Raw genomic sequence first — 14634 nt, forward strand, 5'->3', positions numbered from 1 at the left:
CTTGAAAATCGTAAAAAGTTCAAAATTCATAAAAATATAAATACTAATTACACCACACAGATTTACTTGTGTTTTTGTCATGAATTTCTAATTTTATACAATTTTCAAGAATATTTTTAATGCTTATATATTAGCCCTTAAGGCTACATATAGCATTACCCAATATTTAAAAAGGTATGTGTATTATCCTATTGCATAGAAAAATTTATAAATATAAGTCCACCTCTTATTAGACGTATCACGTATGCTTTCATTATGTCAAAAAAACAGGTTAATTATAACTCCTCCGACTATTACATGAAGATAATAAAAACTATTCTATTTTTTTTAATATTAGACGTATGCACTACAAGAAAAATCACTTTTCGTAGCGATTGTACATTCGCTACAATATGCAAGTATGTTTGTGAAATAACTAAGGATGTCGTATCATTTTTACAATCGCCATAGTTTTCCCATATAAAATCGATACGGAAAACATAATAATACATATCCACACTATTTTTACACATTTATATAATTTTGAGAAATCGTATCATTTACAATCGCCACTAAATCCTAAAAATCGATACGAAAACCTTTTCAACACTAGATATATAAATATTGTTTGACAAAGAGTACATAAAATATGTCATAGCTTATTGGTGAAACATTTAATATAAGAGTTTGAGGTTGCATGTTCGAATATTGTAAAGATCATACACATTTTTTTTTTTGAAGAAAATGAGTTAAACATTTATAGCGATTGTAATCGCTACAATAATCACCACAATTGGATGTAGTTTTTCGTATCAATTATTGAGGCCAACCCCAACGATATTGAGGATATTGTATCGAATGACCATTCGTTGGGAAAGTTTTTTGTTGCAATTACAATCGATACTAAATGTTAAAATAATCGTTACGAAAAGGTTATTTTCTTGTAGTGATGCTTTTATTACGTCAAAACCAGGTTATTTATTACTCCACCACTATTAAATGAAGATTATAAAAAGCTAATCTTTTTTTTTTTTTAATATTTTATCCTCGTTACTATATAACCTTTTTCTATCCTACTTTATTCTTCTTCCCCATTTTCCTCTTTATTTTTCTTTACTTCATCTTCCCCACTCTTCCTCTTCATTCCTTATATTTTATATATCAGTTTAAGTTTAAGATAAAATGAAGTCCTTCCATCCCTTTATTAGATGTCTATTTTTATCATATATTACTCGCATAATAAAGAGAAGTAGACATCTAGGACGGAGGGAGTATTTAGTATTCTACCCTCCCTTGAAAAAAAAAACAAATTTGATATCAAGCAAAGCTCGTATGGATCATGATTGCACAACCACATCCAATTCAATTCTTCAAGCTAAGGCTTCATCAATTAATGTTGTCAGCAAAAAATTTGCAAGAACAATATTTAGTCAAACTAGTTTGAAGGTAGAGAATTACTTTGATCTGATCACAAAACCTCTTTGTATAAACAGTATATAGTATATGCATTTGATGTTAATCCCCTTGTATCAATATGACTAGACAATCCACATACTTCAAATTGCTCCAAAATGAATGCTATTGAAAACCTCTAATTCTATTGAAAAATATTAGGATGATTCAAAGAGCATGATGGGAAAAGAGGTGGATTGGTTGTGGTGGTTTGGTCGTGGGGTGGAAGAATGCATGATCTGTGCACCATGATGCACCCGGTTAATTTAAAAAATGGCGTAAAAAACATTTTGTTGTTTAAAAAAAAATTAAGATGTGTTTGAAAAAGAACATGTTTATATTTGACAAAGAGCATACATTATTAAAGAACATGAAGACGTTACCAAAAGAACGTGATAAAAACTTTATTAAAATTTCATGAAAAATTACACATAAACAAAAAAATCTTAACCAAAGATAATATTTCCCCAAAAATAATTTTTTTCTCTCCAAAAATTCAACTTTCCATAATACTGTAGTTTTAATACTCTCTCTAAAGTTATTTTCCAAAGAACATGAAGACATTATGGAAAGAACATACTTTGTATCATTGAAACCCCAAAAACATGTTTAATCAACATATGTTAAATAGCATAAGAATAAAAGAACATATTATCAAACACACACACACACACACACACACACATATATTCTCTTTGAGAGTGAGGGATAGCTCAAGTGGTTAGAGCTTCCCTCCCGATTCCAGGAGATCTTGGGATCGATTATCACCCCTGCCTTTGTGGCTCTCTATGCACCAAAGAAAAAACATATATATTCTCTTTGTCAAATATTGTATGTTCTTTGTCAAGCAACAGTGTGTGCTTTCTGCCTTTTGGGAGCTGCACCCTAGTGTATCTATCCTGGGGTGGAAGAGGTGGTTTTAAGGAAGCGATAGTGAAGTTGTGAGCGTGTGCGGATATGAGTGAGCAACAATAGATGAGGGTATGTCGAGGGTTTGATAGGAACACTATGAAGGAATAATGGAGTACGTTTAATGGGAGTTGGAGAATGGAGATGAAAGGAAGAGTGGATAACAGGAGTAAAGTTTTAATCAGTTGGCATAATTAAATTCTAACCTTTTTTTTTTTGGTTTAAAATGCTAACTCATTTTTTTACTTCAAAATTTCATAGTATATTATTAAGGGTTTACTCGGTCACCTATAAAAAAAGGTAATAAAATTAATTATATTATAGAGTTGACGTGTTAAAAAATACAAAGTAATTAAAAATTTGACATAATTAAAGCGGATAACCAAAATATTTACTTAATATTTACAAATTTTCCTATTGCATATTATTATTTGGATTATTAATTTCATATAAACAAATTATTAATTTATTTGTTAAATTTTATTATAGAGAGCCATAAGGGCTTGGTGAGAATAGGATGGAAGCTCTAACCACTTGAAGTATCCCTCAATCTCAACAAAACAGGGTTATAATCTAGCCTTTACCTTGAGTATGAAATTCTTTCCAAATTTGCTGTTGAATACAACTATTTCATTCTTTTTTTTAACACAAACATAGAATAATACGGAGTAGTTGATTGTACAACGTAGGACACAATTAACATTTAAATATTCCAATCTAATACAGAATACGATTATACCAGTACAAATAAATTCCAAAATTCAAGAGTTTCTCAGCAATGCGAACCAAACATTTTTTTAATTTTATAATTTACTTTTGTTTTTTTTAACGGCCAAAAGTAAAATTTCATGTAGCTTGAGATCCAGGTTAGCTGGTTAGTACCGTCCAAAGAATAAAGGACAAAACGACACAACCAAACATAGCAATAGGAAACAAGAAAGAGAGTATACAGTTTGTCAGCAAAATTCTTTGTTTTTTTTGTTTTTAAGGAAATTGTCATCAAAATTCTTAGGATATAGTTTAGTCAACTCGGTCCACATTATATAAAAAGTCGTTACCCACCTAAACCGATTGGCGGCTTGAATTGTAACCAAACACGACAACACCGACTCTTCAACCTCAATTCATTACTTCTTTTATGCATGTGATTTGAGCTATAGTGGATTTTCTTAAAATAATTTTTTTGTTTTTTTTTTATCCAAATGAAAGTGTTTTAATATAATCACTTCATATTGTATGTAACTTTTGTGTATGGTGAAAATAATTTGTTATAATTTGAGAAAGTTACCTTATTATAACGTAAAGTCGTAGAGAGTAAGGGATAGTTCAAGTAGCTAGAGTTTTTCTCCCAATCTCTAGAAATCTTGGGATCGATTCTCACCCCCGCCATTTTGGTTCTCTGAACATAAAAAAAAAATAAAAAAATTAACCTTAATACACAAATACTGTATAGAGAATTAAATGCTTTAGATTTTCTTCAACATGCATATAAAAGCAAAATTTAAGCATTACATAGAGAGAGTACTTACAATTATATACTCCGCATGTCACAACTATGATTACTAGGGATTTTTGAATTTTTTCAAAAGATTGTTTAATTGTATCGATTTTATATTACGAGTTGAAAATACAGGAAATTAAATAAATAATGTCTCAAATTTCAAACATAATATACATGGAGTATATAATTAATACCTATACCTTGGGAGTAGTAGTCATACTTAATGTTTCAATGCTTAGAATTGAATTTTGTATTCCGTATACATTATGCACCAATAAAAAAAAAAAAAAAATGCATTGTCAGCTAGATCCCAATCCACTGACGAGTAATTTTATTATTCTAATGGTTCATACAATATTCTAGCCAATTAATTTTGTTAAGTGTATGACATGGAGATATATCAATCACTCAAAAACTTTCTATATAATGTTACTACGTACACGTTTAACTGTTTAAGCAGTCTTAGTTTACTTTTTTAAAAAGTAAAAGTCCAAACTCCAAATAAATGAAAAAAAAAAAAAAAAAAATTCAAAAAAGGGATTAAAATGAATAAAATGTTAAGTACACTGTACACACTCAGGATTTAAGGCTCCACATATAAAAGAGGCGCATATTGTCATACATGTTGAAAAAAGGTAGATAATTTTTTCATAAATTTCAAGGTTACTGAATTGAATGAAGAGATGGAAAATCTTTGTCTCTGCAAAAAAATGGTACCCATTTCATATTTTTTCATAAAGATTATATCTTTAATCTTATTATTTGCATATTGTTCAAATGCTTCAAATACAATTGCGCAAGGTCAAGTCATAAAAGATGGAGAAACCCTTAAATCTGAAAATGGGTCATTTGAATTTGGGTTTTTTAGCCCTTCAAATTCATCATTAAGGTATGTTGGAATTTGGTATTCCAATATTTCAGTTGATTTTGTAGTTTGGGTTGCTAATAGAAACAATCCAATTAGCAATAAAAATGGTTCTGTAACACTTTCAAATGATGGGGTTTTGGCTGCTTTTGATGGGTTTGGGACTGTTGTTTGGTCTACTAATACTACAGCAATATCGAAAAATTATACTGGAATTTTGCATAATGATGGTAATTTTGAGATTAGGGGTAGTAATAATTATCCTGTGCCTAGTTTTTCTTGTTGGGAGAGTTTTGATCATCCTACTGATACATATTTGCCTGGTATGAGAGTACCTGTTAATCCGAATGTAGGCGAAAATCGGATTTTTACATCATGGAGGAGTGTGAATGATCCATCATCTGGGAATTTCTCAATGGGTGTGGATCCTAGAGCAGCACCACAGATTGTGATTTGGGAGGGATCGAATCGTCGTTGGAGAAGTGGTTATTGGAATGGACTGAGTTTTACTGGTGTGCCAAACATGGCTGCCTTTTATTACTATGGTTTTAAGCTTTCTAATGCTGATGCAGATGGGATAATGTATTTTACTTATTTACCTTTGGACCGCTCTAGTAAGTTCAAGTTTAGAGTATCATGGGATGGATATGAGAAGTCTATGACTTGGGCTGATGGTGGCAAAGAGTGGATTTTGATGCAGAAACAGCCTGGGAGTGAATGTGATGTGTTCAATAAGTGTGGGGTTAACGGTTATTGTAGGAACGCGACAGGTGATTTCGTTTGTGGTTGCTTTCAAGGGTTTGCTCCTAAGTTTCCTGATCAATGGACCAATGGGAGTTGGTCTGGTGGGTGTGTTAGGGAGGCTCAATTGAAGTGTGAGATCAAGAATGGCAGTGTGATTGCTGAAGATGTATTTTTAGAGGTTGACAATGTGAAATTGCCTGATTTCGCGAATCTTTTGGAAGCAGATGATGAGGGGAATTGTGGAAAAGAATGCTTACAGAATTGCTCATGCAGGGCATATGCTTATGTAGGTGGAATTGGTTGTATGGTATGGAGTGGTAACTTGTCGGACATTCAGCAATTTAAAGGAGGAGGCAATAAACTGCACATTCGCGTAGCATCTTCTGCCTTGGGTAAGTTAATTTTTTTTTTTTTATGCAAGTCATTGAGAAGTTTTGGGCAAACCAGATTGGTAGTAAACAATATGCCTTCTTTGAGTGCTTGTTGTGCTTTAGTAGTGTATTACATTTTGATATGTACTATAGTTTGCATCATCTTTTGTATATTTGATTGTTTGATTCAATACTTGATTATTGTTGTTGTTAATTTCTTGTGTGTGGGGGAACATCTTGTATGTTAACAAGGACAAGTACCGTAGGAATGCTATCAATAGCCTGCTTCATTAGATACCATATTTCATATAACTACCACCCTCTGATCAATTTTGCATTGCTAATACTTATAACAGTCGCCTTCTGTTCTTTTGCAGTCCTACACTTGATATTATAACTTGCTTTAGCTTTTGGTAATCTTATCTGTCTTCTGAAATACAGGTAGCAAAGGCAAACTCTCTGGTCCTAAGATAGCAGCTATAGTAGTAAGCGGAGTGATATTGTTTGGCTTAGTACTTTTATGTTTGTGCAAATACCGGAAACAATTAAACGGTAAGACTTGTGGCTCTAGTAGTATTCTATTTGAGGTTTACGGTGATTTACAATTCCACATCTTATGATATGTTCTGTCTGCTATATATTGCAGCTAAAAGAGGGAATGATGCACTGACTATTGGATTGAGGAAAGGCCAAGTATCTTCAACAGATATCTCAGGATCACAGGAAATTATTGGAGAGGAAAATCTGGCAAATGCAAAAGATCTTCCACTGATCAATTACAATCTTGTTGCATCTGCTACAAATTTCTTCTGTGCAGAAAACAAGCTTGGAGAAGGTGGATTTGGTCCTGTTTACAAGGTAACTAATGCAAGATCAGACTTGTCATTTGTTTAGACTTAGGATATATCAATTCACATGAAATTAATCCCAGGGAGCCTCAATTTTCCTGTGAAGTGGCTATTGTTTGGTTGAGCACGGTAGAAATTCCTGTGAGAAGATTCACCTACCAGGAGGGAACTTGGTAAAAAACTTAAATGTCAGGAAATTCTACATAAGAGATTTCCGCCTCCCATGAACTTTGACTTTCCGTGTAAAATATGTTAATCAAACAACCACAAAAGAAGCATTTTTAGAACATACAGGGGTTTTTCTGTATTTGCACTCACACAAATATACTTGGATTCAGGGAACGTTACCTGGTGGACAAGAGATAGCAGTCAAGAAACTTTCAAGAAAGTCAGGGCAAGGCATGGCCGAATTTATGAATGAGATTATGCTGATTGCCAAATTACAGCACAGAAATCTTGTCAGAATATTAGGTTGCTGTGTACATGGGGATGAGAAAATGTTGATCTACGAATATATGCCTAATAAGAGCTTGGATGGATTGATTTTTGGTAGGGTGTTCTATCTTCTGTCTATTGTTGAATATATTTTATGTTGCAGTCTTCAGAAGAACATGCATTATTTGTATTCCCATGTTTTCTGAAGTGAAGCTCTATTTTTTCTTTTTTGTTTGTGTTACGACCACAGACCCCATGAATAAACAGCAATTAGACTGGAAGAAGCGTTTTACAATCATTGAAGGGATAGCAAGAGGATTGCTTTATCTTCATAGGGATGCAAGGTGTACAATTATTCACCGGGATTTAAAAGCCAGCAACATCCTTTTAGATCAGGAAATGAATCCAAAAATTTCAGACTTTGGTATGGCTAGAATTTTTGGAGGAAATCAAGATGAAGAAAATACAAATAGAATAGTTGGAACTTATGGCTATATGTCTCCAGAGTATGCAATGGAAGGTTTCTTCTCTGAGAGGTCTGATGTGTACAGTTTTGGGGTGTTGCTATTGGAGGTAGTTACAGGTCATCGCAGCACTAGATTTCGGTTCTCTGAACACACAAACCTCATTGAATATGTAAGTTTTCTTTTTCTAAACAAGTCTTGTATACAATATACACCTATTGAAAACAATATTTTGTAACTTCTAAACAACACCCTTCAATTCAAATTATTTTGGTCTGTATCTGTTGACAATACCATAACAAGATTTTTTCATGTATTAATGCAGGCATGGAAATTATGGAGTGAAGGAAGAACAATGGAGCTCGTCGATTCTTCATTTGCAAGCTCATGTCCAAGTAATGAAGTTATAAGATGTGTACATATAGCGTTGTTATGTGTGCAGGATTCTGCAGTTCACAGGCCAACTATGTCACAGGTGGTTGTATTGTTGGAAACTGACAGTCTTGCACTTTCTAATCCTAGGGAACCTACTCTTGCTTATTCTTCAAATCGCCGTTTTGTTGACATAGACATCCAAAAAGGTTATCAAGATATTGAGTCCTCAAATCATGTAACAGTTACCATGCTAGTTGGACGATAGGGATATTTGCAGCAAAGGTTCTCCCTTAAGCTCTCCCTTTTGCTAAACACAAGTTTTGTGTACATATTTTCACATATTTAGATTTTTTTATTTTATTCTAAATAACAAGTATTCACTCAAATGTTCATTACTCTTTTTTTTAACGAGGAACCTGGAAGTACTCTGTTGGAGAAGAACAAAGTCAGGCTTGTAGCATTCTTGGTTATCTTACTGATCATGATTGCCTTTCAGGAGTACAATTTGTTCTTTCCTGTAGTCTCTTACCGTTCATTAACATGTTTTTAGACGATTCAGTATGAATGAGTGGTAATCAAATATCTGAATGTGGACTGCAATGAACTCTGAAGTCCTTTTTTGTTATAGATGGAGCCAGAGATTTTATATCCTTAGAGATACATCTCTTGTCTCATGTTCTGATTTTGACCATATCTGATTCCACTTGTTGGTTGATGAACTTTGAAAGTTCTCTTTCCATTTTGGTGGTATAGAAATTGTAGAAAGTTAAAATTGACATTTGAGGCTTCTCTTATCTCTTGTGATGAACCTTTTTGACCCGACAATGAAATATTAGTGTATTGTATGAGTTGAAGACTTGATCATATACGTTTTATCCAAGCAACATCCTGTAAATATCAATATATCATGTACCATTCTACCACCTTTCTTCTGTCAAAGTCATATTGTTGATTTATCAGTCCCTTCTGATTTCTCTAATTTTCGATGTTGGAAGTTTCATGTGATTTTAGTTGAACGGTATTAGATAACTCAGAAATCCTAGTCGCAAACTACTTTTAATTAGAAACAAAAATTCATCAGGGTTTTCATAATTCTAGATTTTAGGCTCTTTATTTTCTAAGTTCAACTCTCCTTTTGTTACGTTATCTGTTATGCAATTTTTCAGCTTATTACTTTCTGTTCTTGTATATTTAGCCATGCTGAATGAATAGCAAAGCTTGCACTTTATCTGTCTTCATGATCTTCAGCTATATGACAGATTCTGAGGCTCCGAGCTGTCAAACCAAACAAACTGAGTAGTATTATGATCTTTTGGAGGTTTGCACAAAACCTTATTTGGTCACTTGCCAAGTTTTCTCAATCTGCAGCAACTTTTATGTGTTAAAATGTGGAGAAGTAACAGCGTGTGCGTGTCTATTCTTTTACTAATCATGATCATCGTGGTTTTTACTTACAGCCAATAGTAGAATGTATTAGTTTATTACCAAGATTTAGTCTTCAACTAAATTCTAAATGTTTCAGTAACAAGTTTTCTTAGGCAACAATAAGTTTCAGTCAGGAAGTTATATACTTATATGTCGCCTTATTACAGATGGATGCGAGCTAAGAACAAAAGTAGCTATCTGTCTGATACTTGCGGCTCTTGTTATCAGTATATTCATTATTGTTGCTTTGTGGAAGTGGAAGGCTAAGCAGAGAGGTTAGATGCTTAAGCGCAGTAAATCGAAAAAATTTCTAGCAGACTTCAGACTTAGCTAATTCCCTAGCTTTCTAAGTTGCTGCATAATTAGATACATACATAATATCCCAACAAGCCAACATGTTTTTTCTTTGAGCTCCATAAACCGGGTCACGAATCTCATGTTATCAGTGTGCCAAGGGCGCTAAATAAGCTATCTATTCGTTAAGACAAGAATGTCCAAACTCTCATCTTGATCATATATTCATAGTTTTGCTTACTTCTAGTTTGGCTTCATTGAAGTTACTATGTAAAACACTATTGATCTTGGCCAAAAATGCAAGAAATTTATGTCATAATCTGACTATAGACTAATCTCAAGTGTAAGAATAAACTGATTGTTCATCAAAAAGACCTTGGAGTTTTCCATCAGTGAAAAGTTTTCTATGAATTATTTCAGCAGTGTGAATGCTACAACTACAAGGATGATACCGCGTGCTACTTGTTACATGTCACGCAGATGAAATCATGAAAGCTATTTACGTATTTCTTAATTCGATTTACTATGTAAATCAGTTTAAATGTCCTGTTCTCTGGACCAAACTGGTGCAATCAAAATCAGATGTTAAAGGACTAACACGTCTAACAATTGACTGAATATTGTATTTGGCTTGTGTTTGCTGATACTAAACATAATAGCTATTCAGTGATTTCAGCCTGAATGACTCATGCACATCTATTTGCATACGTAGTACTCATACGTATATCAAATAGAGAAAATGAAAGATAAATAAGAATCGAACCCTTAACCTTTTAATGGGACGATGCTATTGAATATTGATTGTCAAACCAAATAAACAAGAACAAAAACAAAAAAAAAGGGTTGTTTAAGAGAGTTTGACATTGTCAAATTCTTAAACTTTTTTGGCAACTCTGAGAAAGCAGCCCAGAGAACTTAAGTTGTTCATAAAGTGGTTCAAAAGCAAGCCACTTTCTTATTTTAGAAGCTTTAAGATTTCTTTTTTGTTTGTTTATTCTGTTAGCTTCATGGAAATTACCAGTGACCAAACTTCTTTTGTGCTTCTTTACTAGTACCTCAAAAAGTTAGTGTCATAAAGTATGTGTTGTTGGTGCCTAAATTTTTTAGTGGCATACATGACTAATCCTCGTTAAATTTTAATATAAAACGGATGTATTGTATAAACTAGATTAAAGAAACACTTCCGTGATCAAGTTAAAAATCACTTACATAGAATCAAAAGCGATCACCTCTATGACTAAAATATCACCCGTATATTGTATGAAAGACATAACATAGTCTAACTCGTGCATTTACTTAAAATTTCTAATTTTTTGAATTAGTGATCACAAAGTTAGGCCTTTTTGAACTTTAGAAATGCTGTGAGACATATATTTAGAGGATCACGAAGCTAGAAATGATCTAAGTACTAGTCGGTCAAAAGCAAATCCAACTATTCACATTAATTTTCTTATGATTTATGAACACAGGTCACATGCCTAAGTTGACGACCATTGAATTTTCAGTTTTTCTGCCCCCTTCCAATAATATCAGTGGGATTTTATTAACTGTATTTATTTTTTATACACTGAAATTTTGTGGAAAATAGATAAAACTATTGACTTATTCTGTATATGTACAATAAAATGGTCAAACATAGAAAACGAGTCTTTGTAGAACGACGGGAGTAGGACACCAATGGTGTATTCTATTAAACTTAATTTGTTGTAATTTAGTATTTTTTTTCCTTGAGTTCCATGACTTCCATCCAATAATCTAATGCCTAATAACATGTAGTTTTGACCATCAATTGATTACTACTCGTAACTCCGTTAATTTTAGTTACATTGAATTTTTTATGTCTCACAAATATTATCCTTTTGTTGCCACTAAAAATTAACGGAAATAGTATAAAAACATACGAAGTATTTTACAAAGGTATAACAGTATCCTAGTATATAAATCTTTGTACATTGAGAATTTTCAATCAAAATTAATAAATTAATTTTTAAAAATTGACCTTATTCGTGAAAGTAATTATGTACCTCATTTTTTCATTGGAGTAACCCTAAATTTGTCCAAGTTTCCCCATTTCCGTCTCATTCGAGTACCCCTATTACTCAATTTATTACATTATATGTTTAATTAGTGATCACCACACCATATGACTAGCCACATAAAAAAAATTTGTGATTTTCGTATGTAATATTCATTTTTTTTTTGGCATTCTTCATGAACTTATTGTAACTTATTAATTATCTAAACATATTATCTTTGGAATTATATTATGTTAAGAATATAGGAAAAGATATCACACTAATATATTATCTTATTTCCTAACATATTATTAATGAATATATTATAAAAAGAATGAACTTATTTTTTAGCTTGGCTTAGGTCATGTTTATAAACTATACTTAGATAAACAACTATAATCTACACACAGACTTGGCATCAACTCGCTTTTGTGATAAGCTTAATAGTTTAACTGGTAAGTGCTTTTGTGAAATGGAGCTTTAGGCCTAATCTCAATACAGTAGTGATTTACATCATTTGACACTTTGACATGTAACCTAACTTTTATAAATTAAGTTTGTTATAAAAAAAAATGTTCGATATATATGCTTTTTATCCCACTATTTTAAGTTTAATTGTCACCCTAAAACGACTTAGGGCCTGTTCATATTTACTGAACTGAGCTGAACTGAACTGAACTGATTGGAGCTGAACTGAACTGAACTGAACTGGACTGATTGGAACTGAACTGAACTGAACTAAGCTGAAATGAATATTTTATGAGAGAGGGAAATTAAGAGCTGAACTGAACTGAACTGGACTGAACTGATTGGAGCTGAACTGAACTGAACTGAACTAAGCTGAAATGAATATTTTATGAGAGAGGGAAATTAAGAGCTGAACTGAACTGAACTGAAGTGAATTGATTGGAGCTGAACTGAATTGAACTGAAAATAAATAAATATGAACAGGACCTTAGTAAAACATATTATATTAACTTGAGATAGCTCATCCCTTAGCTAATCAACAAATTAATTTCAAATGTATAACACCATATATGAAGTGGGAAAAAAAAAAGAAAAAAGAAAAAAGAAAAAGAGGAAAAAAAAAAAAAAAAAAAAAAAAAAAAAAAAAAAAAAACCTAAGACACAAAATTCTCATCTAAAACCATTAAATATCATCATCAATAGGTCAAGGTAATCACACTTAAAATTCAATTAGTTGCAGCTACTTCTTCAATAAACTACCAAATTATTCAAATCTTGGTTATTATCAAAGGTGTTAGTGGTGGTAGCTTGTTGACCCAAAGAATATAATTTGAAAATGTTTCATTTAAAATTAGTCCACCAAAATACATACATGACCAAGTAATATAGAACTGTCGGACCAAAATACATCCACACCAAATTTCTGTGATACATCATACAAATAATTAATCAATCCTTTTCTTGTAAGATTTTGTTTAATAATTAGTGATTAAGATAGGTAGTGGTATGTTGTGCAACCACGATGTTTGTAAACAAGCTATACATTACCAAAATCACGGCACTTGTACAACAATATAACTATAGATGTATACATTTACAATTCCAAATACTAGTATCAAGTTATTGTTGTTAGTCATCCTATTTTGAAGCTTGTTGTTATATATTTATGTTTGATTTTTGTGAATTATTATGATTAAAACAAGAAAAATTAATAGTTGCTTTATTCAAATTTAGTGAGCTCATTTTTGGACACATAGATTTAGAATGTGGTTACCTTATTAATAATAAAGGATATGTAGCAAAAGATATAAAGATAATTTTTTATTTAAAGTAAAGGAGATGAAAGATGGCCGAGCAAAAGGTAGAGGAGAGGCTAAACTCTTTAATAGACCTGGTTCACACTAAATTATTGTGGACCACTTATAATAGAGATACTATGGTCACTTTATTAATTAAAAAAAAATGTCACTATGTTAAAATAATGGTCATTATGTTAAAATAAAAATGATTGTTTTTATAAAGGTCATAAGCGATAAAAATTTTTAAATGAAAATTTTAAAATACGGGTCAATATGAATAATATAGGTAAGTAGGTTAAAATTAGGATCATAACATCATACTTCAGGTTTTGCAACAATACTAAAAATAACACATATTTTATTTAAGGTTACTATGTTAAAATTAAGGTTACTATATTTAATATTAGGGTCACTATGTTCAATACAAAACCAGTTACGTACATGTGTAACTTCGGGTCCACAATAATATTATTGTGAACCAGGTTCATACAAGTTTTTCTGAGAGGAGAGAGGCAAAATAGTACGGAGTATAGAGTAATGGATTATTACCCAAAAAAAAAAATATTGACCTACTAATTTGGGACATGAAAAATAGAAAAGAAAAGATTGTGCAATGTATATAAAAATTTCAAGATTGAATATAAAATTCCGTAAGTTCATAAAGGTGAAAAAAATTAGTATAAATGAATTTCGATAACATTATCATCCAATTGAAAAGCAATATACAAGTATATATATATATATTTTGTTTTAAAAAATCATAATATCTTTAGGTTATCTTGTATTCAATAAATTGGTAGTAAGTATAAACAAAATACTTGTATTTGCCTTTGGGAAAAAAATTCTTGATTGGAGCTTGTTGCTTAAGTTTGAGCCAGAGTTTGAGTTGAGTCAATTGTTGAATTAAAAGTCTATTTAAGCTTTCTCGGCTTGTCCTGTTATTACATGTGAATATGTCTTGAAAATTACTTTGTTATCATCTTTGATTTATTTCTATCTATATTTTTGCTCCACTCATTATTATGATCCTATAAAATCTATACCCATTATGATATACCATGAATCATCTCAAGATTAAACAAAATAGAAATCGTCCCGATTCATTGATCAAATTTATGACCCCAAATCCTAACTAGTTATGTCCTTGTTAAGGAATCAAAATATCCTCCAATCCCTTTTTATGATTGCTAA

General features: G+C 31.7%; 1 protein-coding gene across 1 annotated transcript; it reads left to right on the forward strand.

Annotated features, from left to right (window-relative positions):
* The first annotated feature begins 4461 nt into the window (after positions 1-4461).
* On the forward strand, positions 4462-8579 carry LOC145636344 (G-type lectin S-receptor-like serine/threonine-protein kinase B120). Its single transcript, XM_081687881.1, has 6 exons — positions 4462-5846; positions 6267-6394; positions 6468-6679; positions 7008-7218; positions 7355-7740; positions 7894-8579. The coding sequence occupies exons 1-6, from the start codon at positions 4525-4527 to the stop codon at positions 8206-8208; spliced, it is 2574 nt and encodes an 857-aa protein (XP_081544007.1). The 5' UTR covers positions 4462-4524; the 3' UTR covers positions 8209-8579.
* Positions 8580-14634: the final 6055 nt, after the last annotated feature.

Source organism: Chenopodium album, chromosome 6 (genome assembly GCF_948465745.1).
Source record: "Chenopodium album chromosome 6, dcCheAlbu1.1, whole genome shotgun sequence".
Lineage (NCBI taxonomy): Eukaryota > Viridiplantae > Streptophyta > Magnoliopsida > Caryophyllales > Amaranthaceae > Chenopodium > Chenopodium album.

Bases quoted from the DNA above. Each gene is read 5' to 3' on its own strand.
- LOC145636344 (XM_081687881.1), top strand. From the start codon at position 4,525: ATGGAAAATCTTTGTCTCTGCAAAAAAATGGTACCCATTTCATATTTT. The intron at 6,395-6,467 runs GTATTCTATTTG...TATATATTGCAG, and splicing joins TAAGACTTGTGGCTCTAGTA to CTAAAAGAGGGAATGATGCA. The intron at 7,741-7,893 runs GTAAGTTTTCTT...GTATTAATGCAG, and splicing joins ACACAAACCTCATTGAATAT to GCATGGAAATTATGGAGTGA.